We start from the raw sequence: 23,626 nt of genomic DNA, 5'->3' as shown, positions 1-23,626 counted from the left end.
CCCCGACTAGTATCATATTATTTCAAAATTATACAAAATTTACATAAAAATTTTTTTGAAAAAATTTTGTGTCACTCGGACTTTTTAGCCCGGATATTAATTCATGTGGCTACGCCCGTGCCTTCACGTCACTTCCTTGAACTCGTTTAAGAACCTTGCAGGCGATTCTAGCACCATCTCCTGAAAGGATGGATGATTTTCCAGCGTTCGTTGCTAGCATTAGCGGACACTACAAAAGCTACGTCGTCTGATATTAGTTGTAGCCTACTGGCAGCTTTTTATTTCTTTTTGCAATTAATTTTTTTTTCTTTAAATGCCACATTCCTTATTTAATAAAATTGGACTCGAAGTCATGTACCAAAAATGAGAGTTTGGTGTTCAAGTTCACTAATTTGAACGATAAATAATTTTAAAATATGAATCGTTCAAACATTTTTTTTAAAAAAATCTTTATTTAAAAAATATTAGGTAATTTATCTTTCAAAAAAATTATACTCTTTTTATTTATCTAAAAAAATTATTTATTTATTTAAAGTGTGTTGGCTTAGTTTTCGAGAAAAAAAACTAAGGTGTATTTGTGTCAGTCCATTTATTTTTCTTTTATTTTTATTAGTAATATGATTAATAATAATAATAATAACAATAATAATAATAATAGCTGGAATAATAACAATAATTGGAATACGCAAAAATCTTGAACTTATATACACAAAATTTTTGAATTTGTGTTTTTTTTTTAATTTTTATTTACATATGTGTTGGTTTAATTTTAGAAAGAGTAAAGGAAAGTGTGTATGTAGTATGTACCTGTCCTAATTTTTTATTTTTACTGATTAATAATGATGATGATGATATTATTTTTACTGATTAATAATGATGATGATGATATTTGAAATAATAATAATAATTAGAATATGACAAAAAATTCTTGCTCCTTTTATTTTTAGTTTTAAAAATTCATTTATTTATTTAAATATATGTTGATTTAGTTTTTGAAAAATAAAAAAATGTATAGTTATGTCTAACCCCTTATTATTTTTTATTTTTTACTAGTGATATGATTAATAAAAAAAATAATGATGATATTTAAAATGATAATATATCCATTTGGAATACTAATAATCAATGGATATATCATCATCATTCCAAAAGTTATTATTTTTATTAATCATATTACTAGTAAAAATATTTAAAAAAAATAATAAGTGGACATACATGCATACAATTCTTTTATTTTTTCGTAAACTAAACCAACATATATTTAAATAAATTTAGGTATTTTAAAAAAATGATAAATAGATCACATATTAAGAATTTTGTGTAGAGCAATTCAAGAATTTTCCATAACAAAATTTAAGATATTTGAAAATTTTGCTCATGCATACTTTTATACTTTTATTTTGGATGAAAATATTTCAAATTAATGATTTTCACATATATATTTGTTGTTTCGATTTGAATCCGCATCTCAAACTTTTCTAGCATAATTTTCTAATAATATTTTCAGAAATATTAGTAATTTTACTTGAGATCAAGAACTGGCTTTAAGTTCACATCAATCAAATTCAATGATCTTCTGCTTGATTTTATCTAATTTGTTCGATTGTGAGTTCAATTCATCATCTCCGATATAAATCAATTTTTAGTTCCTCTTAACAAGACATGCTTAGCATTATAAAAATACCGGGCCGAAAAGAAATCCTTTGCAATTCACAAGTCCCAATTAAAAAAAAAAAAAGCCAAAAACACACACACAAACAGAAACAGACAGACACAGACACAGACACAGACACACACACTCGGGTGGGTCTGTCTACGGAGGTAAATAAAACCCGACCATACACTCTTGCAGGAAACCTTTGCAATGCTTAGGCAAACGGAGATATTTTATCAAATAGAGACAAAACCATGATTTTTTTTTGCAAGAAACATGAAGCGACAGCAACCTTAGTTTTCGAAAAATCTGTAAAAATCCCTGTTGTTTTGTATGATCTAATCTGTAAACCACCCAACCCACCTTTCCTTGCCTCATGTTATTGTTGCCTCAGTCAACCCCAAAACACACACACATAAAACATTGAGAGAGAGAGAGTTGACCAGGCGTCTTGCAGGTGAGCTACCAGCCTCTGCTTCACACGAGCAATGGGACGTTGAATTCTTTAATAAAATCATGCAGTTTATATGCATTTGCAACTCCAATACCACCACCGTGCATACGTTTCTCTCTATTTAACTACACGTCCAGTCCACCGTGTGATACACACCCAAGATCACCAACTGACGGCATGTTCAGTATTCTCTCTCTTTAGAATATACATCCGACTATACAAAACGTTAGATTCATATATCCTGTCTATAAATCATATAAAGCAGTTGACCTCATACCTGGAAATGGGTAGAATTCCATGCTGTGAAAAGGAGAATGTCAAAAGAGGGCAATGGACTCCGGAGGAAGACCAGAAGCTGTCGTCCTACATTGCTCAAAATGGAACTAGGAATTGGCGTCTCATTCCCAAGCATGCAGGTTTTCCTCGGATCTAATATTTTCTTGGATTGATATGTGATTAGAATAACATTACTAATCTTCAAGGAAATTTATCAAGCTGGCTGATTCATTGCTTAATATGAATTTTCAGGTCTTCAGAGATGTGGGAAGAGTTGTAGATTGCGATGGACCAATTACCTCCGTCCAGACCTCAAACAAGGGCAATTCTCAGAGGCAGAAGAGCAGACTATAGTAACCCTTCACTCGGTCCTCGGAAACCGGTAATATCCCATACCGAGCTCAGAAAATAGAGTTATTCAATGATTCATACAATTAAAATTTATTTTTTATTCGTAAGTTTGATATGGCACGAAATGGGTAAGAGTGCTGAAAGGTTTTCTAACAGTAGGGATTGCTTACCTTGTGTTAAACAGATGGTCTGTAATTGCTGCCCAGCTGCAGGGACGTACAGACAATGATGTTAAAAATCATTGGAACACCAAACTTAAGAAGAAGCTTTCCGGTATGGGAATTGATCCTGTTACACACAAGCCATTTTCTCACCTCATAACAGAGATAGCCACACTTCCACCACCACAGGCTCCGAATTTGGCTGAAGCAGCCCTTGGGTGCTTCAAAGATGAAATGCTTCATCTCCTCACAAAGAGACGTATTGACCTCCAGATGCAGCAATGTGGAACAGCTCCATCTAACCACAATATTTCCATTAAACCAGAGGATAATAAAGATGATACAATTGAAAAGATCAAATTTGGGTTGTCAAAGGCCATAAAAGCGCCTGACTTGTTTCCACTAAATAAGCCTTGGGACCCTCTTGGAGCAACTTCCATGAATCTTGATAGAACTTATAATGCTTATCCCGGATCAGATTCTGAATTTCACTACGAACTTGCATCTCTCGGTAATAATGGGGATGTATCTCCATGGAGCCAGAGTTTGTGCACTGGGAGCACATGCACTGCAGGGGACCACCATGGTCATTTGCATGAAAACCTTGAGGATGAACAAGGGGAGAACTCCGGAACCAGAAAAGAAACAAGAATTGGATCCAGTATTTTCAACTCAGACTGCTCCTTGTGGGATTTGCCATCCGACGATTTGATCAATCCTATACTTTAAGAATAATGGGGCGAGAATATATTCCACATAAAAATATAGCAAACTCATAGATAAGAAAAAAATGTAAATAAAACCTTTCAAATAATAATGTGATTACATCATTACAAATATATCAAATAATGTATATCTTGCTGTATTCCTTTTTTGTCTATTGGTCTTGGGTGAGGGGAGAGCTGTTTTAAAATACAATGTACATCAAGCAAAGTATGATGATGAAGACGACGTATCAGCCAGAACCTGCAAGAATGGATGATAAACTCGTTAATTAAGAGCTCATGTTTGACTCCTACTCATACCAGACAACTGTACAGCAGAAAAGGAAATCACTTATATGGCCATACCTCGAGTTGCTCTTCAGTGAACGAATCTTTTTGAATATTCCACATGTCAGCATGGGTGCGACGGAACTCTGCAATTGCTTTTGTAACAGTAGACTTCAGGGGTGATTGCTCCGACACAAAATGAGCCAGTAAGGTGACATGGTCAGGTAACCAACTGGGACAGGATTTTAGATCATTAACTATTGCATATAAATCACTTGTCCAAAAAATCAAAGCACTTGTCAATACAGTGTCTAGACTATCGATAAGGGTAAAATATATTTACTGATCAAAACATCTTTCAACTTTCATTTTAAGAAATGAACAAGGTTCTAAAATATTATTGCCCAACATTCATAATTAAAGCCATGGTACCGGTAATAAGCCCGAAGCTAACAAATGGAATTACTCACAATAGTTTGAAAATTTCAACAAAATAGCATCTTTGAAACAGAGGCTATGACTAATTAACATATATCTTAATATGGAAATTCATTTCACACAAATTTACTAAGCAGAATAACCCCCGAAAATAACAGAACATCATACTGAGTAATCAGTGAAATACAAGCTAAGATTACAATTTGTGATCTTAGATTATTCGAACATGAATAAAGCAAATTGTGGTGTGCAATAGAATAATGCCCACTGTTAATTTTCTATGCTCTTTCCCGAATGTCTTAGTGCGAGATAAATATGTCCAGAATAGAACATACCTGGGCATATCGTAAGGAACCGATAACACGCAAGCTGCCAAAGCAAGAATGGAACCATGAATAGATGCAATGGGAACTGCAGAAACCTTGCTTCTGTAAGAGCAAAAGAGTGATAAAAGATCAGGACAGAGACATTGATTCATGGATTGCATAAGAACTGCGATATTTCAGGAGCCAAAACCCACAACATATTGAAGATGCCTCCTCCTCACATAGATAATGTGAATACCAGCTATATATATATGTAAGAAATTGCATAAACAGAAATACACAGGAACACGACGAAATAAATAATTCCACATTAGAGTAATAATAACCTTGCATTGAGCACCATTCCCGTTGGTCAATAATAATTACCATATTATGGAGATGGAAATGTCATAAAGGATAAATTTGATAACCACTCTTCAATTTGAGCACAACTAAAACAATTAAGAAAGGAAGATTTTTTTTCCAAATTTCTAATTGATTTGAGTTCGCAAGTGATTTTTTTTCCTGTTAAATGCTCAATCAGGTAAAATAGCGAGCTAAAATTTAATATGTTTGAACATTTCTGAAAAAGACAGCATATTCAGCAGGCACAAACAACAATATAAATCAATGACTTGTGAAGGCAGCTTACAAAATAAGATTAGCTCTACCAAATTGTTCAAATTTCTTTAGCTTCTAGGGATATATCTATTTGAATGTTAAATAAAATGTTATCCATAAAAGAACCATTTATCAATGCTCAACAAATTAAACATAGCTCAGAGAACAATAAATATAGAAAGCTACCATACTGCATACTCATTTCACTAGAAAGGACGAGCATGTAAAAATTACAAAGAAATCAAAGAATGACAAATTTTATATGGAATGGGCTTAAAATCATCTTAGGGAGGTCAATTAAGAGCATGGCATATGTAAAGTCCAAGCAAGAAAACCACCTCTGCTTCCTCTTGTTAAGTACAAGATTGGCTTGCCCATAAGCCCTACTGCGAAAATCATAAACTAGGTATTCATCCCCACCCTTCATTAACCCTGCTAAAACTGCCGCAGCGTGCTCCCTAACCTGAAAAGGTTTGTGATGATTATACATGCCAGAACTCATATTGCGAAAGGTGACTGACTGATCATTGTTTATGCCATATGATTTGTAAACTGATACCACTAGCTAAATTTGTAAAACGAGTAAACAAGATATGTATCAGATGAGAAACTTGCCTCAACTTGATTGTCTGTCAGTAGCTTCTCTATGGTCTGCCATATCTGCTGTTTGTCCGTGTTGGAGAGAATAAAAGTGTGCCTGTAGCAGGATGGCAAGTAATATTAAATAATGATAGGAAATCACAAAGATTAGCAATGGCATACTAAAACTAACAGCTATCTTAGTTTCCCACTGGCGAAATAAAGTAGAGCCCCTTTGAAACTGACTCATCACGTACCATCATGACTAAAAGTAGAATCAGTACAATAATCATAACTTGCAATTATTGAATGCAGGGAGATATTATAAAACACATACATAACAAAATAATTTAGATAGTTGGACATGCAAGAAAACCAAGTCCTCTCATTAGATACTCAAAAAATGCACATCTAATTTCTTCAACAAAAGTGATGTAGGAAAATCAATTAAAGGTGTAAGGTGTAAAAAGAAAAACACAAGAACGTTATACAGAATCTTGAATGTGCCTTACATAAAGATATACCAATTCAAAATCAGCTAGGATACCTGTACATGAAACTTCGCAGAAATGTCAGAGTTGCAGATCGAGTTCTCCAATTGGGATCTTCGGCTAAAGAAAGAATAATGGGCACAGCTTTGCGTAGATGGGGTTCCCCAAACACCCTCCATTTTAATAATTCAAATGCTGCCTTCGCCAAATTCGATAGATCTTTATTCGATGTTTCCTATCAGGAACAATAATCAAGCTTAATTGTAGACTTAGGACACAACAAACATCACAGCATTGTTAACAGAGATATAAAGTAAAATATCTGGCCAACACAACCTTTCATTTTGTGATGCTTCTATTAAGAGTTGTAACCAAGTTAATAACATGACATTGCAGCACTTGCTTATTTGGCTCAAAACTACAATTAACAAACTAATGATAGAAATCAGGGATAACAGTGTGTAATTATTTCAAATAATAGATGGACAACTGAGAGATTGTCATATATCTAAACAGCTGTTAGTTGAACCATGCAACATGTAAACAATTTGTTATGAACAAAATTTATGAACTGAAACTATATTGCAAATAGAATGAAAAAGTTTTCCCAGAGATACACTCTGTTACAAAACCCTAGCAGAAATGCTAGTATTTCCCTAGCCAAAGCTAGTCACAATATACAAATTAATAACCGAATGTCTAACGCTCCGCACTCAAATTTATATATCCTCCCCATTTCTAGATACTTCCAAGGCTCGTGGACTTGGGCCCATTATTTTTGGGTCCGTAACACAATTCATTAATAAATTGATCCAATTTTCAAAATATTAAAGTGAATTTATTTTGAATTGTTTGTACTTCATCTACTCTTCGGTGAAGAGAAAATTATTCATTCACAAGGAACAAACATTAATCCAGACCTTCACTTTCAGGTGCTGATCAATTAGATTTCTAGTTCTAACATCATTCTAGTTTTAATGATATTAGTTATTTTTAAAAATAATTCTAGAAAACAACAAAATACGAAATAATAATATAAATAGGAAAATCATTAAATTTGTGCAGCATCACATGCATTTTATTAGGAAATAAAAATGGGAAAAAAGATCACTGCAGAAGCTCAAAAGGTGCCTGACAAAATTTACCTGTAAAGATATAACAGGGAAAAGAAGTTGCACAATAACATCCAGCAAAACCGAGGACCTTCCAGACTTCAAAGATGAGATCATAAAATGAAACAACTACATATGTAGCAAGAAAATCGTGTTAGTTGCTTTACTAAAGTGACAACAATTACCTACCAACCAATCAAATAAATATGATAATTTAATAGCACATGTACCGTTTCCATCCATTTTATAGCAACTTTAGAATGGTCATTTGAGATCCCATTCTCAGATATTTTTTTGGTTGGAATCACCAACGCTTCCAATGCATTAAGGTTTTGAATACTAGCTACCAGTTCAGAAGCATGCTTTACTAAAAATTGATCCCAAGATTCTGCAACCCCTATATCCGCACATTTGGTACCCGCATTATGCAGGTGATCATCGCCAAAAGAAGCGTGAAGCCGAAGGTTTGAGCATAAGATAGCAAGGGTAACACCAACAGATTCTCTGACCTGTACAGACAAGACTAATAAACTTGACAGAAGATAGCAGTAAATTTTGTGAGTAAAAGAGCGCTAGAAGTTACATTTTCCAGACATGGGAATGAGAAAATGGTTTCTGCTAAGAACACTCACAGTGTAGATTTAAACAGCACAACAGATAGTTCGAATGGGACAAATTTATGATCTACCAGTGTTGAAATTGCAAGTATTGAAAACAACCATACTATTTCAGAACTATCAAAAAAATATTTCAGATAATTGATGATCCAGTTGCTTGCCAAAGACGACAAGAAGAAACATCCCATCAAAAACATTACGAACATAGTTTTATTAGACAAAGCCAACAACTTTCAAAGAAGAATTGAAGCAGAATTTTTTGATATAGCGAGCCCACGAGCAAGAGAAAATGGATCGCAAGAAAGATGAAGACCATCAATAACTAAAATATGGAATCGAAGTAGTAAAGAGGTTAAAATTGAAGAGAGAGACTATTGTTCTCAATAATCATTTGTTATTGTATAATCAAGATAATTCACTAAAAGTAAATAAAATATTGCTAAAATAAAATCATTGACTGGATGGCCAAACGCATGAAGAGAAAGTTCGACAAAGACTAGAGAAATGTAAAAAATTGCTTCCGCTCAGGGTTTGACTAAAATCCCTTTCTAGATTACTGGATATACACCTATCATCCCAAATAGATACTTTTTCCCCACAAGCCCAACTTTAAGGCACAGTTAAATCACAACAATCTTTGGTCATCAATTTTCAAGCTTAGACGAAAAGATATTATACCACAAAACCCTAATTTAATTCTTACCCATATCTTGGTCATCTCGAAGGAGAAGATAATTGCTCATGGAAATTACTAAAAGAATAATCCATTTTCAGAATACTAGTCTAAAAAAAAATCAATAACCATAGGCCAGGAAAAAAATAAAGCACTTAGTTCGACAACAAGAAAGCGACATCACACACTCTCAAGCATGTGTAAAGGAAATAATTTTACTCACTTGTGCAGACGAGTGACTCATATTACTCAGCAATTCATTTACAAGTTCATAATGCATCTGAACTTCAAGTTCAGGCATTCGTGGTGGAGATACTTCAATGAAAGCTGCTGAAAGAAAAGTATAGCGTTTGGAAATTACAGAAGTAGCAACTGTCTGAGGTAAAGGTTTCATCAGACAGCCAATTACTTGATGCCTCAAACGAGGAACCCTGGTTCCAGATTTTCCCTTCCCAGTGACTGCATAGCGAATACTAGCCGTCCACTCTGGAATAGATTCCACAGAGGGTGCATGGATAATGTTCTGCAATTTGACCTCCATCCAGCTATCCCATGCTTCTGAGATGCCGGAAACATCGGCATGCAGAACTCCAGCAAAAGCCTCAGCAGCAACACATTGCTTTGACCTCTCCTTAGCATCCGCAAAATCCACTAAAGAACTTTTTAGTGCAAGTAAAACAGGCATGCCGCATTCTTGAATAAGCCGTTTAAAAATCCGTGCAAAGCTCGAGTAAAAAGTATCACTTCCGAATAAAGAAATCCAACTAGGGGTACGAGGCCAGGCAGCAGAAAAATCAAAATAGAAACGAGTCATTGACTTGTCAGCAAAACTTTGCAAGGAAGTGTTTCCATAATTCTCTCTAGAACTGGCACCATCCGCGTCTGTGAAAATATGAACATGAGAAAGGCTATTTAAAATCTCGTTAAAAAATCCTTCTTCCTGAAAAATATCCGTCAAAGCTCCTTCAAGGGATGACTTGGCATCTCTCTGCAATTCACCGGTAACATTTATGTTATGTTCAGGAAGTTTGTACGGTGACTCTTTCAAAAGTGTGTTTAGAGCAGAAATTGCCAGTATCCGGGTTTGTGGTAGATGACTTTTCAGATTCTTCAAAAAGTGACCTGAAATGGAAAGGATTTGAAAATTATGGAATCAGAGGAAATTGTGAATCATGCAATAATTTTACTAATTAAACAGCAGACAGAAAATGCAATGGATAATAAAGTAGTAAAACGATAAGAAACAAATTTTCAGCTTATCACAATAAGATATAGTAGGCATCACAAGATATTAATTACAAACCAGCAATTTCACTCAAAACTTCTATAGATGAATTTGGATCGTTTCTAGATGCCATAGCCAGCAACAGTAGAACTCTATTAGCCATTAAATTATACCTGAAATTAAAGTAAAATAAATTAATCCAATTTGTAGTTATGCACACCAAAAAAAAAGTAACCACAGCCGCAAAGCAATAGCGGATATGCATAATGCCTGACATTGTATATTCTATGACCTAAGCTGTTGATATTGCAGCAATAGTATCAATAAAACTCGTTAAAAAAATAGAAGTAACAGTAATTCCAATAAACATCAACAAGAACAATATGTACCGCCAATGCAAGTTGGAGCTTTCAAAACTCATAGAACCAATCTCAGTAATCAGATCTGCAAAATCAGTCCCATCTGCGTGACTGCCAGTTGCCCGGGAAATGCTTCTTGATACTCCCAGAAAATAAATGTTATACTTGACAAAAAGCTGTTATCATCACATCTAATGTTATTCACGTATAGCATATGTTATCAAAGAACTCCTTGAGGGGTAACCTTGAAAATTTAAACTGGCTTAAACTCAGGGAAAGTGGAATGAATCAAACAATCTCACCTCGGTGATTGCTTTCTGAGCCTTCAGTGATTCATGGTGAGAACTTCAATCAACAAGAAGTTAATCAAACACGTATCATTTACTGAAAACCGATATTTGGGGCGAAAACTAAATAAACATCATAAAATGTTACCTGAACAAAATTCCGCAAAGGAATGAAGAAAGAGACTTTATGTCCTGGATTTAAGGGAGAAGAAGAGAAGAATTAGACAGTAGTTACTTTACAGTGTTTGACGTAAAGTCTTCAAAAAGTGGTACCGTTAAACGCTTGAGAACAGTTTGGGATGAAAGTATTGCACAAGAACCTAATACTGCATTTTCAGGCGAGCTAGGATTTCTCAAGTTTTCAGAAAGAGTGAGCACACAATTTGAAATTGTTGATGGCCACCTTTTCATCATTTTGAGGAGACACTTTGTTGCCATTCTGAGGACATTACAAACAATTTAAAAGTAAACAATAATCAATGAAAAAGGAAGTGGAGAAGTTTTGGTTGTAATTACATGTTCATTGACATAATGAGAGAGGAGAAAGGTTTGACTACACTCAAAAATGCTGAACTTAGAATTCGACATATAATAGTGACACAATGAGATTAGAGGAACCTTCTCAATCTCTCAATTTCCACATCATTCAAGCACAGAAACAAAGATGGGAAAAAAGATGTAATATACATACCCTCTAACTGTTTCGTAATTGTGCAAAGCGAGCTTAAGAAGATCGCCCATAAGCAGAGTCAAATGGTCTGATGGAAAAATGTTCCCAGAAGTACGGTATAAATGATATGATGACTGTGATGATCTCCACGTGTTGTGCATATAAGCTTTGTCTATAAGTGCCCACCGAGGCCTATATGACAAACTCAGCGTCAAAATACACATGCCTCAATATATCAACAGGATATAACAGTTGATTCATTACCTTCTTTTTCCTTTACAGTGAGATGACAAAATAAAATTGATTGGAGGTTCTACAATGGCAGTTGACTCCAGTTTCCAGGTTTGCTTGTGATTTGACCACTCCTCGTATTCACCACTTCCTGAAGGATTTACCAAGAAATAATCTGTATGATATCAAACACCAACAAGTATGAAAATGTCTAACAGGTTTCCCCACCATAATTTCCTAATGTGTCCATTATACGAATAACGAGTAGTAATAAAATGCTGTCATCAGACTTCTCCTTCAACAAATATCTGCAAGTTTGCAACAATTATGAGTTTCAGATAAGCTAGCATCTAACATGATTTCAAGGAGACAACGCTAGCAGAGAAAGAAATAAACTAAATGTACTTGCAAGTTTCGTGCATGACATCAGCAGCTTTTTGTCGTAATTCTGAGCTACCAATACATGAACCTGTTGCTCCAGCAATCAAAAAATGAACAGAGCCTGCATCGTTGCCCATTCCATTCCGATATGATGGTGCAAAATCAGGCAAACATGATAGAACACCTTGCAACGAAGAGTCAACACGCAGAAGCGTCACTTTCAAGTGATCTTTCTCTTCTCCTGGTGGTTAAAGTACAAATCAATCAGTCAATAAGACTGCAAAGAAACTTTAGAATCTTTTACTGATGACTCAGAAAAGAAAAACGAAAGAAAACTTGTGTTTATTTTCTTGCTACACAAATGCAAACTAGATATCAAGGTTTCATGAAATCATTTGTGTAATACATTCCACAATGATAACATACAAACATCACTAGAACCTTAGATAACAGACACATAAACACAATTATGCATGCATGTGTATCTCACCAAATTATCGTATATATAACTTCATGGTATAAAGCTCCACAGTAGTACCTAACAGTCTGGTAAATAGAGCATTTAAGAAAGCTACATGCTCAGGTAAACTAATTTCAGATGACCAACGGCCAACCAGGTACTACCTGCATCAGAGTGCATTTTAGATTGACATATTGTTAACAGGTCATCCATGGCATTTTCAAAGTGCATTTTCAGTAGCTCATTTGCAAATTGAATTTCTTCCTTGGTAGGTACATGCCAGTTTGGTGACTTCGGTGGCTTATCATGAGGAAAATCTTTTGTATTGATCCATTCCTCCAGTGAAGTAGCAAAAGAGTAAGTCGAAACACACCTAAAAAGACATGATATTACACCAAATGTAAGAAACGAGTGTGTGGACTGACATATGGTTGCCTACATTCTGCATAAAGTATCTGAACCAATTGTGAAAGAGTTGGCATACTTGTACTGATCCATGGGATAATAATGAACAAGGCTCCCTAGAAGAGAACGGAGGACGTGATCACCAGCCCCATTGACCTGCAATTTATTCAAAACTTTATGGATATTAAATTTGGAACTCCAAGAACAGGTATCGTCAACAATTAATTTCCCCAAAAGAATAGATAACATGTCCGCAACTCCACCGAGGCATACTAATCCAATTACCATCTCAAGTGCATGAAGGAATTATACACCTATATAAGAATACGGGTTGTTATTTGATGTCTAATTATGAGTGACCGAATAATTTCTCTGCTCACTAAATTCTGCTTGAGTTAAGTTCTAGATCACTTACCATGGAAGTACAAAAAAATAATATTAACATTTCCATGACTCCATTAAGGCATACAAATATTAATTAGCATGGATACCAAATGCATGAAGTCGCAATAAACCAAAAATAAGATTCAGATTCAATGTGTGCTGTCAAATAGTCAGATGACCCACTTTCTCCGGTCAGTAGATTCCGGCTGAGTTACTCCATATTGTATAATTAGCAAGAAACCAACCATAATTTGACCATAAAAAAACCACACTAAAACAAATGCTATTCAAATCAGCTTGCGATCATGATGGGGAAAAATAAATCTAGCATCCTCAAAAACCAAACACCAACAGGAATACGCAGGTCATCTAATATCTCCATGCCTTGGATCAAGAGTAACATAATTTCGGGAATCATCTTTCCTACCACACCTTCAGAAATAGTTGCATGTCTCTTTTCAAAATCCAAACATCAACTCATGATAAACTCCCACTTTTTGTGTTCTCAATCTTGATTTTTTTACCTTATCTGTTCCCTACTTGAATACACCTATATCCAATAATCAGTTGAGATATTAAACATGTAGAACTTGGGGGCATAGCATTGGAGATTCCTGATACTAGAGAAATATGTAATTAATGAATCTTACTAGCTTAGTAGCCTCTAAAATTCATGCGTGAAAATTTCCCTCAGCTACCTTTCAAGTGTTAAACAAACTACTTAGACCATGCGTGATGTGCAGAACTCTCTAAGATTCATGTCAATAAGATAGAAGAAAAACCTTCCAAGATGTTGAATCAAATGCAGAAACAATAACTTCTTTGAATTGTTTCCCATAATGCAGCAGCATCGGACCACCATAACATATTGCAACTGAAAGAACTTTCAACTGATAAACAATTGCTGTCTCAAGAGCTGGTGATAGAGTGCCTTTGACCTAAAGAAACACAAGTATATGCTGATAAAATATCCTGGTGGGACTTGAACTTATCGGAGTCATTTAGAGAAGGAAAACCTTGCTAGAGGATAAGGCAATTGAAGTTGCGCCACTTCCAAAACCAGTGGCTGGTGTTGCCTTCAATGAGGACATAACTGACTCTAAAATTGGTTTAATGAGCTGAACAACAGCTTCTTGTGGATTTGCATGAACACAAGCACAACAAAGCAGTCCAACCTCTGCAATTGCTCCAGGAAGAATATTTGTAGCAACAAATGTGGAAATTTTTTTAAGTGCCTGCTGGTTATTATGTACAGTTTCACAACAATATTTTCAAATAAAAACTGAAACATAAAGAAAATCATTTCCTCATTGATATCCAAATCACCTGCTTGTAGAGGGAATCTGAGAGCCTGCCAAGCATAATTTCAAGCATGCAAAAGTAGTAGGGACCATCCTCAACCAGGAAAGTCCCTGCACTTGCTGGTGAATAAATGCCTTCATTACTGCAGTAAGTATGGCTAATTAGACCAAAGGAAATGTTAAGCTGGTACTTATTGCCACAGACTGCACATGCATATGTAAATGTGTGCATAAGCAACAAGATAAAAAGTGAGCTATCATATTATTGCTTACAGGACACCACTAGGTTCCAGGTGTTGAAGTAAGGAAAATAGTCGACATAAGAACTCATCAAGCCACTCCGAGAAGCGAATTGAAGGAATCAGTGAAGCTCCATTCATATTATCTTCCAAGGTAGACATCTACAAACAAAAGATGATTGAGCCAAGTCTGAACAGCTTATGCCTTAAAGATGTGTCGTGAAAAGAGCCCTCACACTGGAAAATAAGGAACCGATCAGTTGCATGGTGGCCAGGGTTTTAGGAGGATCATTGGCATCCATACCAAGTAATGTGTTGGACAAAGCAACCATCAGCAGATCAGCATATGAATCAGGTCCACTAACACTAGTTGAATTCACATCCAAGGGTGCTAAAGAACTTAAAAACAGTGCTCGCCCAGAGAAAGCTATAGATGTCACGGCACTCTTCAACTGGTGAGTGGCAGTCATCTGATAATACCATCAAATTCATAATGAATAAAGTAGCCAGCACGACAACAAAAAAATAGATTTTTAACTTTAAGCTGCTGTCTCCGACATAAATTGTGATGACGATTTAGAAGTGGAGATAGAGCAAAAGGCAGTTATCTTGCCAAAATGTGGAATTGTTAACTCATATATGCAACTTACAGTCTCCAATGCCATGTGAAACCTAGACACCAAAAACGGCAGAACCAATGATGGCTCTATGTATGACAAAATAGAAGTTGCGGCGGAAACTGTTTCAGAAAGCTGCTCGTTTTTGCTATACTGACCCCGATCAATCAACTTCAGCACGGTGTTTATAAAAGAAACCTTATCAACCTGGGTAATGAATAGTTCAGATTGCTCACTGGCATCTTTACTCCTGAAACAATAACCGTTGTCAAAAAAGCATATCACGTTATTGCATAATAGTACTCGTGTTGAAGAAAACTTACAAATGCTCCTGATGCAACCGCTTCTGGAATAAATTCACCAAGTGAAACAAAAACCGTTCTAATGAATAAGTCCAATGACCACCATTTGAAGGATGGTAATATCTAAAAAGTTGAAAAACAGAACATATAAATCGTGAAGTGAAAAACCAAGACTTTGTATAAAAAGAAAAAGGACTGTAAATAGAATTCTAGAAAACAAACTGCTCTAAAAGGTTGACCAAATTGTCAAAGTGCTTTTGAGCCAAGCTACCAGGTTTCAACAGATACACCTGCATTAGCAATCAGATGAAGTAATGAAAACGATTACTTCAAGTCCAATGGTCATTTCTAGATTGAGGTCGTAAACACAAGCCTTACAATTGATTTAGCAACTGCCTTTGATGGTGTGCCGGTTCGATTTGCAAATAGAAATCTCGTGTTCCGGGGAACATCTACAGAAAAAGGACATGAACCACTCCCATTTGCCACAGGCACCTACACATATATCATGCATGCACTCATTTCAGAACATAAGTTCCTCGAACAAATGTTGCATGACTTTGCATTGATTGCAACAATATACTCATCCATAAATGTGTCTTTGATACTTTTATATCAACTAAACAATGACTGGAAATGAAATACTTTCTATTCCTCAAAACTCAAAACAGATCTCAGGAAAAGGAGAGAGAGAAAGCAGACCGAAAATAACATCAAATATATATTTAAAAAGTATAAACAAAATCTGAACTCTAGAGCTCAAGCCAGTCTGCCAAACTTCCTGTTAAAACCTACTGAGGACATATTAACTGGTGGTCAGTTGACTTCTATGGCAGCGCCTAGTTCTCAAGGGACACTTTGAGGAATCTCATGTTAATCATTAATGAAGTAGAAAATCCCCAGTAACATGTATATTAACAGTTAAAAAATGGGAATACAACATCTAAAACTGTTAACTAAACAGATTCTACCTCAAAAATATTCAAGTATATATTGAATAAAACTGGTGTGAAATCCTCCCAGTTAATGAACCTGTAGCTCTTTATGACACGAGCTGTAACAGAGGCCCATTGGCTATTCCAGAATTGGCAGTTTGGTATTGAACCCCAATGATCTAAACATATTTCCACCCATTCCCTGCAATGAAAGGGGGGAAAATCAAGCCAACGATGAAGCCACGCCTAAGTCATCACAAAATAATTTACAAAAACAATGCAGCCGTTTACCGCTGAAAGAAATCCTTATTTTCAATGTTTGTAGGAAGGAAAAGACGCAAAAATCCAGCACCTTCAAAAGAAGCATTATGCCATGGATTTTCCATTAGAGATCTGAAAATGTATTTCATCCAACAAAGCATGTGTTAAACTAACATTTGAGATAAAAAAAATATCATCGAACACATCGGAAGAATGTAATTGAAAGGCCAAAGTTGCTGTTTCTCTTAGAAATATTATTGAACAATGAATAATAGCGACTCAAGAGATCAGAAGCAAAATTCAGGACTAAAATAGAGAAAAAATCATTGAACAGAAAAATCTACATATTAGACTAGAACAAATGGCTATTATTTGAACATACGGTTTCTTGAAGAAATTATATCACAACCGAAAATTAAAAATTTGTGTTCACTTATAAGAAATAACATAATAAATAGGTAACTAAACTCAAATTGAATTTACCAGTAATGATTAAGCTAGAAATCAAAAGATTAACGAACTATTTCACCTACAGTCAACCATTCAAAGAACAAAGTAAACAAATCAAAAATAAAAGCAGCCAATAAACCTGAGAAGTAATCTCCACTGGGTACGAAACATTTATAAGCTAACTTGGAAAATATTTCCAATATTTCCTGAGCATAAGTCAGACACAAGAAAACCCTATTTGTGTGCAACGCGGCATCTAAGCAAAAAATAACTCAGTCCAGTGACCTATAAAATCTGCTTTTCATCTATAACGACATGAAGTGACAAAGCTCATCTTTTTTTTCCAGTACTCAGAAGGTGAGTCATTTAAATTGTATCCACGACGTGCACTAGAATCTATGTTGCACACATCACATGATCTGGTCAAATTAAATGAGTAGCACAATTTCAACTACACAAGAAACATAAATTTTTATTATGCAGATTACTTCAACTCATTTATCCCCCTGATATTGATTAGGCCAAACTCGTGATTTAGCATTGCAAACATTAAAAACTAAATTTCAAAGAAAATAAACAACAGAAATACCTGAATTCAGACCATATCTCTAATGCAGAACCTGAAGGGAAAAATCTCCGACAAGATCGAACAAGAGAAGTTACCGTCTCGAAATGTCGTTGTCTCAATCTCCATCCTTCTGGGCCAGCATTCCTGAATCAAAAATTGAGACTTAATTTGTATGCATACTATTTGCAAACTACAGTAGAAGACACCAGAAAATGCCGTAAAGCACAGAATTCTGAAAAAAAAATTTGTGGTTAACAAATTGATAGTTCTCTATAATTGTTGCATTTTTTTTATAAGAAACGATATTTTTATTAATAATATTGTGTCAATTTACATTAGCGGACTAGTGATCCACTATATGGATAAGTACACGACACGTTACATTTTAATGATAAACAAAAGCCCAATCTCGCATTATATCAAATATGGAGACATTCTTGAAATCTTCATGAGTGCCGATCCACATGGCCACTGATATCTTTATTCTTTCCCAACATTATTCTCTTGTTTCTTCCTTGTCTTCAAAAATTCTTCTATTTCTTTCCAGCCATACACACCAACAAATGCACTGAACCACGACACGCCAAAATGTTCTTCCCCTGGTGCCTGTCAGCTGTCCTAGATCCATAGCAAATAAATCCCTTGTTGATTCCGGCATCATCCATATCAACTCAAGTTCTTTCAACGCCTTATCCCACAAACCTCTCGTGAATGGACAATGGATGAGCATATGATTCTGACTATCTGAGTCATTTCGACACAAAACACACCAACTTGGACAAATAGCAATTGAGGGCCACTTTATTTGCATCACCTCCGAGGTCGATAGCTTACCCTGAGCAGCTATCCATGAGAATACCTCAATTTTTTTCGGGACCGGAACCTTCCAAATTTGATTAAGTAGAGGAAAAAGTGGAAAAGTAGAACTTTGGAAAAAAGACTCGAAGAATGATTTGACTGTAAAAACCCCAGATGAATTAGACCCTCGCCACACTCGGAAATCGTCTACCCCTCAATCAACCTAACCCTCTCTATCACCCCTAATAACTCGGACAACTGAATGAGTTCATCATCTCTGACTGCCCTCCTAAAGTGAAAGTCCCAAGATGTGATTAAATCTTTTTATTTATATTGTTTAGGTATATCGATTAACAGATTATGTATAGGCCCAAAATTAGGAGAATATTCTGCCCTACTTAGTCCATATATACTGAGTTCTGTAATGCATTGTAATAGAGAAAAAAATAATAAGAAATCCTTTTAAGTTTTTCTCATTCATGGCTATTGTACGTATTCCTTCACGGTACGAGAGCTAGGGTTTACCATAGACTGATAATTCCTTTTCCTGTTTTTTCTTTTCTACTTTGCAATGGCATCCAACTCTTTGTCAGATGCGATGACCACAAAAACACAGAAGCCACCTCCGCAGCCTGGGTCGTTAAATCCAAGCAGAATGGATAATACTCCAAGTCAACTGTTCAAAAATTGAACAGAAGGAACTACTTGGAGTCAGTGAAATCTATTAAACTCATAACTGAAGGCCGACAAAATAAGAAGGGGGAAAGATGTGGCGTGGTCGCTGTAATGCACCACGACACATGAGAAAGTGTTGGAATTTGCATGAAAGACCTCCTAATTGGAAGCCTAAGTCGTTAATCAATCAACAGCCCCCTCTTTCAGTAAGGAGCAATTGGAGCAATTGTATAGCCTTTTTCAATCCACAAAGTTCTCATCTATGACTTCCTCATGTTCTTAGCCCAAACACGAAAATTTTCTAAAGCCACAGCTTTTGATGTGTCAACCACTTCTTGGCAGCCATGGGTAAACAACGAAAGTTACCATGTGTGCAATGTCTAATCTCTAATTTTGGATCAGTTATGATGAAATAATGTTATCAATGCTTATACAAGTGATATACCGATGGATCCTAATGTTATCAATGCTTATACAAGTGATATACCGATGGTAGTCATATCAAAGAAAGAGATTTCAGTATCTCGGAGGAAATATGTTCTCAAAGAAACTGGAATATCTGGTTACAAGCCAAGTGATATACCGATGGATCCTAATAAAAAATAAAGAGAAATCACAGAAAGAGTTCCAATAGCTAAAGGTAGATATCAATGCTTGTGGAAGAACTCATATATCTATCTCATACAAGACCAATATATCTATCTCATACAAGATCAGATATTGTCTTTGTTGTCAGTGTTGTGAGTCAGTTTATGCATGCTCCTTATGAGGAGAATATGGAAATGGTGTATAGATTTTGAGATATTCGAAGAGTTCTCCAGGTATGGGATTATTATTCAAAAAAAGGAGCAATGAAGTGTGGAAAAGTTCTCTAATCCAGACTAGGTTGGGTCTACAACTCAACAGGTTATTTTACCTTTGTATGTGGGAATCTTGTTGCTTGGCGAAGCAAAATCAGGATGTCGCACGAAGTAGTACATAGGCTGAGTTTAGAGCCATGGCAAATGGAGTTCGTGAAATATTGTGGATAAAACGAGTGCTGGAGTTGGAGTTCAAGGCTCTAGTGATATTATATTGTGATAATAAGTCAGCCATAAGCATCGCAAATAACCCAGTCCAACATTAACAGACCAAGCACATTGAGGTTGACAGACATTTCATCAAGGATAAATTGGAAAATGGAATAAAATGCATGGCTTTTGTCACCGAAAAACAACAAATTGCTGATGTGTTGACAAAAGCACACTTCGAGCCAAAATTGGAATCCTATGTCGACAAGTTGGACATGATTGATGTCTATGCACCAAGTTGAGGGAGGATGTAGAAAATTTGATTGATATATTGCAAATAATAGAAAGATTTGATTAGATCTCTTTATTTATGTTATGGTTTAGGTATATCAATTATTTTTTATGTATAGGCCCAAAATTAGGAGAATATTCTGCCCTACTCAATCCATATATACAGACTACAGAGTTCTGTAATGTGTTGTAATAGAGAAAAAATAATAAGAAATCTTTTAAGTTTTTCTCATTCATGGCTACTGTACGTGTTCTTTACTAGACTCCAAGACAAAAGTTGACAAGTGCAGTGTTAGCTTTACCAATGCTAAATGAACCGAGGTTGATAACATAATTGTGCCACTAACACCAAATAGCTCAGAGTGTGTTGTAGAATAAAATCACGAAATTCACAAATATGATCTCACCTTGTAAAATGTGTGTGAACCAAAACTTCATATAGAGGCCTCCACTGAACTTTCATGGACAGTTGTATCCTGTATTTGTTCAACAGTCTTACTAGAAAGTTTCCCCATCTAACCTAATAAAGAAATCACATCCAAAAAAAAAAAAATCAGAGCACGTGTTAAAATTTGTGGACAAGACCTCCAGCAGAAACTCGCATAACAGATATCCTCACCTGAGCATGAAGCTTGTTCTCTGATATTTGAAACAGTCTCATTCCAATTTCTGCAATGGCAGAGACATCTTCGACAGATAGCTCACTCTTGGCCTTTACAAAACTGCTCAATGAATGAAGAGTAAACTTTATCAATCAAACAGACATACACGTCACTGCTCATTAAAAAAAATTAACTTAACATGAACTTGATGGCCTGAATAAAGTTTGACAGAGATGAATAGAGCAAACGAACATGCAGATGTCAATTTACACTGTTAATCACAAATTACAGGACAAAAGAGAAAAAAACTAACACAAAACAGAAAACCTCTTAGAGATATAAATAACCATAGAGCTGATTATAGTGCACAACAAGATAATAACCAAATCTGGTAAAACAAAACCTCGAGATCCATCCACAAAAACTAAAAATAAATGAATCAACACAAAGTGCATAAAAACTAGGAATAACTGAGGCAAATAACAAAACCTTCAGATCCATTTAGTTATTAAATGATGTATGCCAAAATAGGAATATCAAAATAATAAAGCAAAACCTCTAGATCTGTTCAGATAAAGAAATTTGTTCTAAAATCAAGTCAATTAATTGACAAGATGTCGTCAGCTGATTAATGTGATATCTATTTAAAAAGGTACACAATGACCATAGTTGTAGGAATGCAAAATAAAAAAAGATGTGGTGCATGACCAAGCTGGAATAATTAAAAAACAAATAAAACCTTGATATGCATCAATGTCTAACAAGAGTAAACTTTAGGATCACAATAATGAGTCAAGAGCATCCCCTGTAGATAAACAGGACATCTGCTGTTTCTACAGTCCTAGCACTCAGTTTAATCTGGCACATTTGAACAAGGAATGTGTTGGAATCTCCTCTGGTATTGGGATGTTGTATCAATAAAACATTGAAATATTCTGGGGTGGAAAATTGTGCTCTGGTCGAGTACCACTGGCTCACAGGCCTTCCATTTTTACATCCGAATAATGAAGGCAAGATGATTAATCATTGTAATTATAATACTGCACTATCTGAGATTCTGAATGGTATATAGGTATAACAGAACTAATGAGGCCCATAGCTTAAGGTCAAAACAAAGGGTGACAGAGAGGACGGGGAACTTTTAATAAATACAAGCCTGGTTAACTACTTAGTTGAACTCAACTAGTGAAAACATTCGACCAATTACGAAGTTCCAAATTCACATAATCACCAACACAAAAATATTCTATACAGTACATGCACTTATGAGCAAACAATCAATCTCAAAATCAAATGAAATAGAACACCACGCATGTGCATAATAAGAGAGAGGGATGGTGGTAGAGAGCGAAGGAGGAAACAATGTTGCTAGACAAAGAACAACACGTTATAAATTTTTTGTTGAACCTTGAAACTTTTTTCACTATATTATATCAGTAAATAATCAGTATCTCAACCAAAACTCTTTTGTCCCCGGGAAAAGATTCCTATTCCAGTCAAGAACCATTCTCTCACTCGTCCAGTTTTGCTAAACACTGGAGCGGTATGACCACACACTTGACTTGTCCAATGGAAAATGGAAGCCAAAAGTACCAAAATGATTAATTGAATACCGAATTGAGCACGACTGCCAAACCAAAACTCAGTGCATCACAAAATCGCAGATTCAAGCAATCACAGAAACAACGATTTGCCAAGGGCAACACAATTAAATTAAAAGCGATTAAGCTGAGAAAGATAAAAAAAATTGAGCGTTATAACACTTTACAGGTCAAGAATGGAGACCCATTTAAGAGTAGCATAAACGGATTCAGGATCGTCTGGATTGTACAACTCCTTAACAGACTGAACGATTCCAGCAAAAGCCAGCTTCTCTCGCTTCGATTCCTCAGCCACTGGAGGCGGCAACCATGCATTGTAGAGATGCATCCTCCGCAGTTGAATCGTTGTCGTAATAAAATTCCGAATCGGGGGAAAAACCTGAGCGGCGATGTAAAGTAGCAGTATAGAAAGCTTAAGCCGGGGGTTAGTTGTACTAGTGCTTATATACTTGTCTTTAGTCGGTCTTCGTTTCCTTTCTTTTTTCACAAGAAATGAAAGGAGGAAAAAAAAAAAAAAGACAACGGGCAACCGGAGATACCGGTGATTGGCGGTTTGAAGCGGCGTTGACTTTGGTGGTTTCTAGTTGGGACTGGCGAGGGCAGGGGTGGCGCGGCGGAGGACCGGTGACGGCCTGACAAGAACCTGCGGCTGTGTCGAAAAAACGTGTTATACGAGATTTCGCCTCGACTCAGGGCTCAGCAAGGGCCTTTTCGATATGCGACTAGGCAAAGTTTTTTTTTTAAAAAAAAAAAAAAAAACTGAATACATAACCGAAGAGATTGTTATAATTGAATCTAAATTTAATATTCGTCTCAAAATTAATATTTAAATAGTAAATGTGTATACACT

At 35.6% G+C, this 23,626-nt stretch overlaps 2 protein-coding genes and 1 long non-coding RNA gene across 5 annotated transcripts; 1 reads left to right on the top strand and 2 right to left on the bottom strand.

Annotated features, from left to right (window-relative positions):
• Window positions 1-118: 118 nt before the first annotated feature.
• Window positions 119-3,410, bottom strand: LOC140964229 (uncharacterized). The gene is made up of 3 exons (XR_012172847.1): window positions 3,290-3,410; window positions 2,098-3,194; window positions 119-180 (listed from the first exon to the last, which is right to left on the bottom strand). It is a non-coding gene; the product is annotated as an uncharacterized lncRNA (long non-coding RNA).
• Window positions 2,182-3,625, top strand: LOC140964227 (transcription factor MYB80-like). The gene is made up of 3 exons (XM_073423817.1): window positions 2,182-2,524; window positions 2,637-2,766; window positions 2,920-3,625. The coding sequence occupies exons 1-3, from the start codon at window positions 2,182-2,184 to the stop codon at window positions 3,623-3,625; spliced, it is 1,179 nt and encodes a 392-aa protein (XP_073279918.1).
• Window positions 3,626-3,672: 47 nt separating this feature from the next.
• Window positions 3,673-23,477, bottom strand: LOC140964226 (proteasome activator subunit 4-like). Of its 3 annotated transcripts, none has more exons than XM_073423814.1 (35): window positions 22,944-23,477; window positions 21,193-21,295; window positions 20,981-21,093; window positions 17,821-17,943; window positions 16,812-16,913; window positions 16,557-16,722; window positions 15,964-16,080; window positions 15,808-15,875; window positions 15,607-15,708; window positions 15,317-15,533; window positions 14,903-15,136; window positions 14,701-14,828; window positions 14,453-14,570; window positions 14,143-14,364; window positions 13,909-14,064; window positions 12,822-12,898; window positions 12,502-12,710; window positions 11,902-12,118; window positions 11,725-11,804; window positions 11,530-11,647; window positions 11,287-11,457; window positions 10,869-11,034; window positions 10,744-10,787; window positions 10,611-10,653; window positions 10,339-10,484; window positions 10,028-10,122; window positions 8,948-9,846; window positions 7,665-7,943; window positions 7,468-7,563; window positions 6,379-6,557; window positions 5,868-5,949; window positions 5,591-5,715; window positions 4,662-4,754; window positions 3,967-4,120; window positions 3,673-3,862 (listed from the first exon to the last, which is right to left on the bottom strand). In XM_073423814.1, exons 1-35 carry the CDS (start codon window positions 23,102-23,104, stop codon window positions 3,821-3,823), a joined length of 5,445 nt encoding a protein of 1,814 aa, XP_073279915.1. In that variant the 5' UTR covers window positions 23,105-23,477; the 3' UTR covers window positions 3,673-3,820. The 3 variants fall into 3 exon arrangements, with proteins under 3 accessions (XP_073279915.1, XP_073279916.1, XP_073279917.1); XM_073423815.1 differs by having other exon boundaries at window positions 14,143-14,361; window positions 22,944-23,476; XM_073423816.1 differs by lacking the exons at window positions 17,821-17,943; window positions 20,981-21,093; window positions 21,193-21,295; window positions 22,944-23,477 and having other exon boundaries at window positions 16,618-16,722.
• Window positions 23,478-23,626: the final 149 nt, after the last annotated feature.

Source organism: Primulina huaijiensis, chromosome 18 (assembly GCF_012295235.1).
Source record: "Primulina huaijiensis isolate GDHJ02 chromosome 18, ASM1229523v2, whole genome shotgun sequence".
NCBI lineage: Eukaryota > Viridiplantae > Streptophyta > Magnoliopsida > Lamiales > Gesneriaceae > Primulina > Primulina huaijiensis.
The sequence above is the reverse complement of the archived record's forward strand: the minus strand, read 5'-3'. Positions and strand labels throughout refer to the sequence as shown.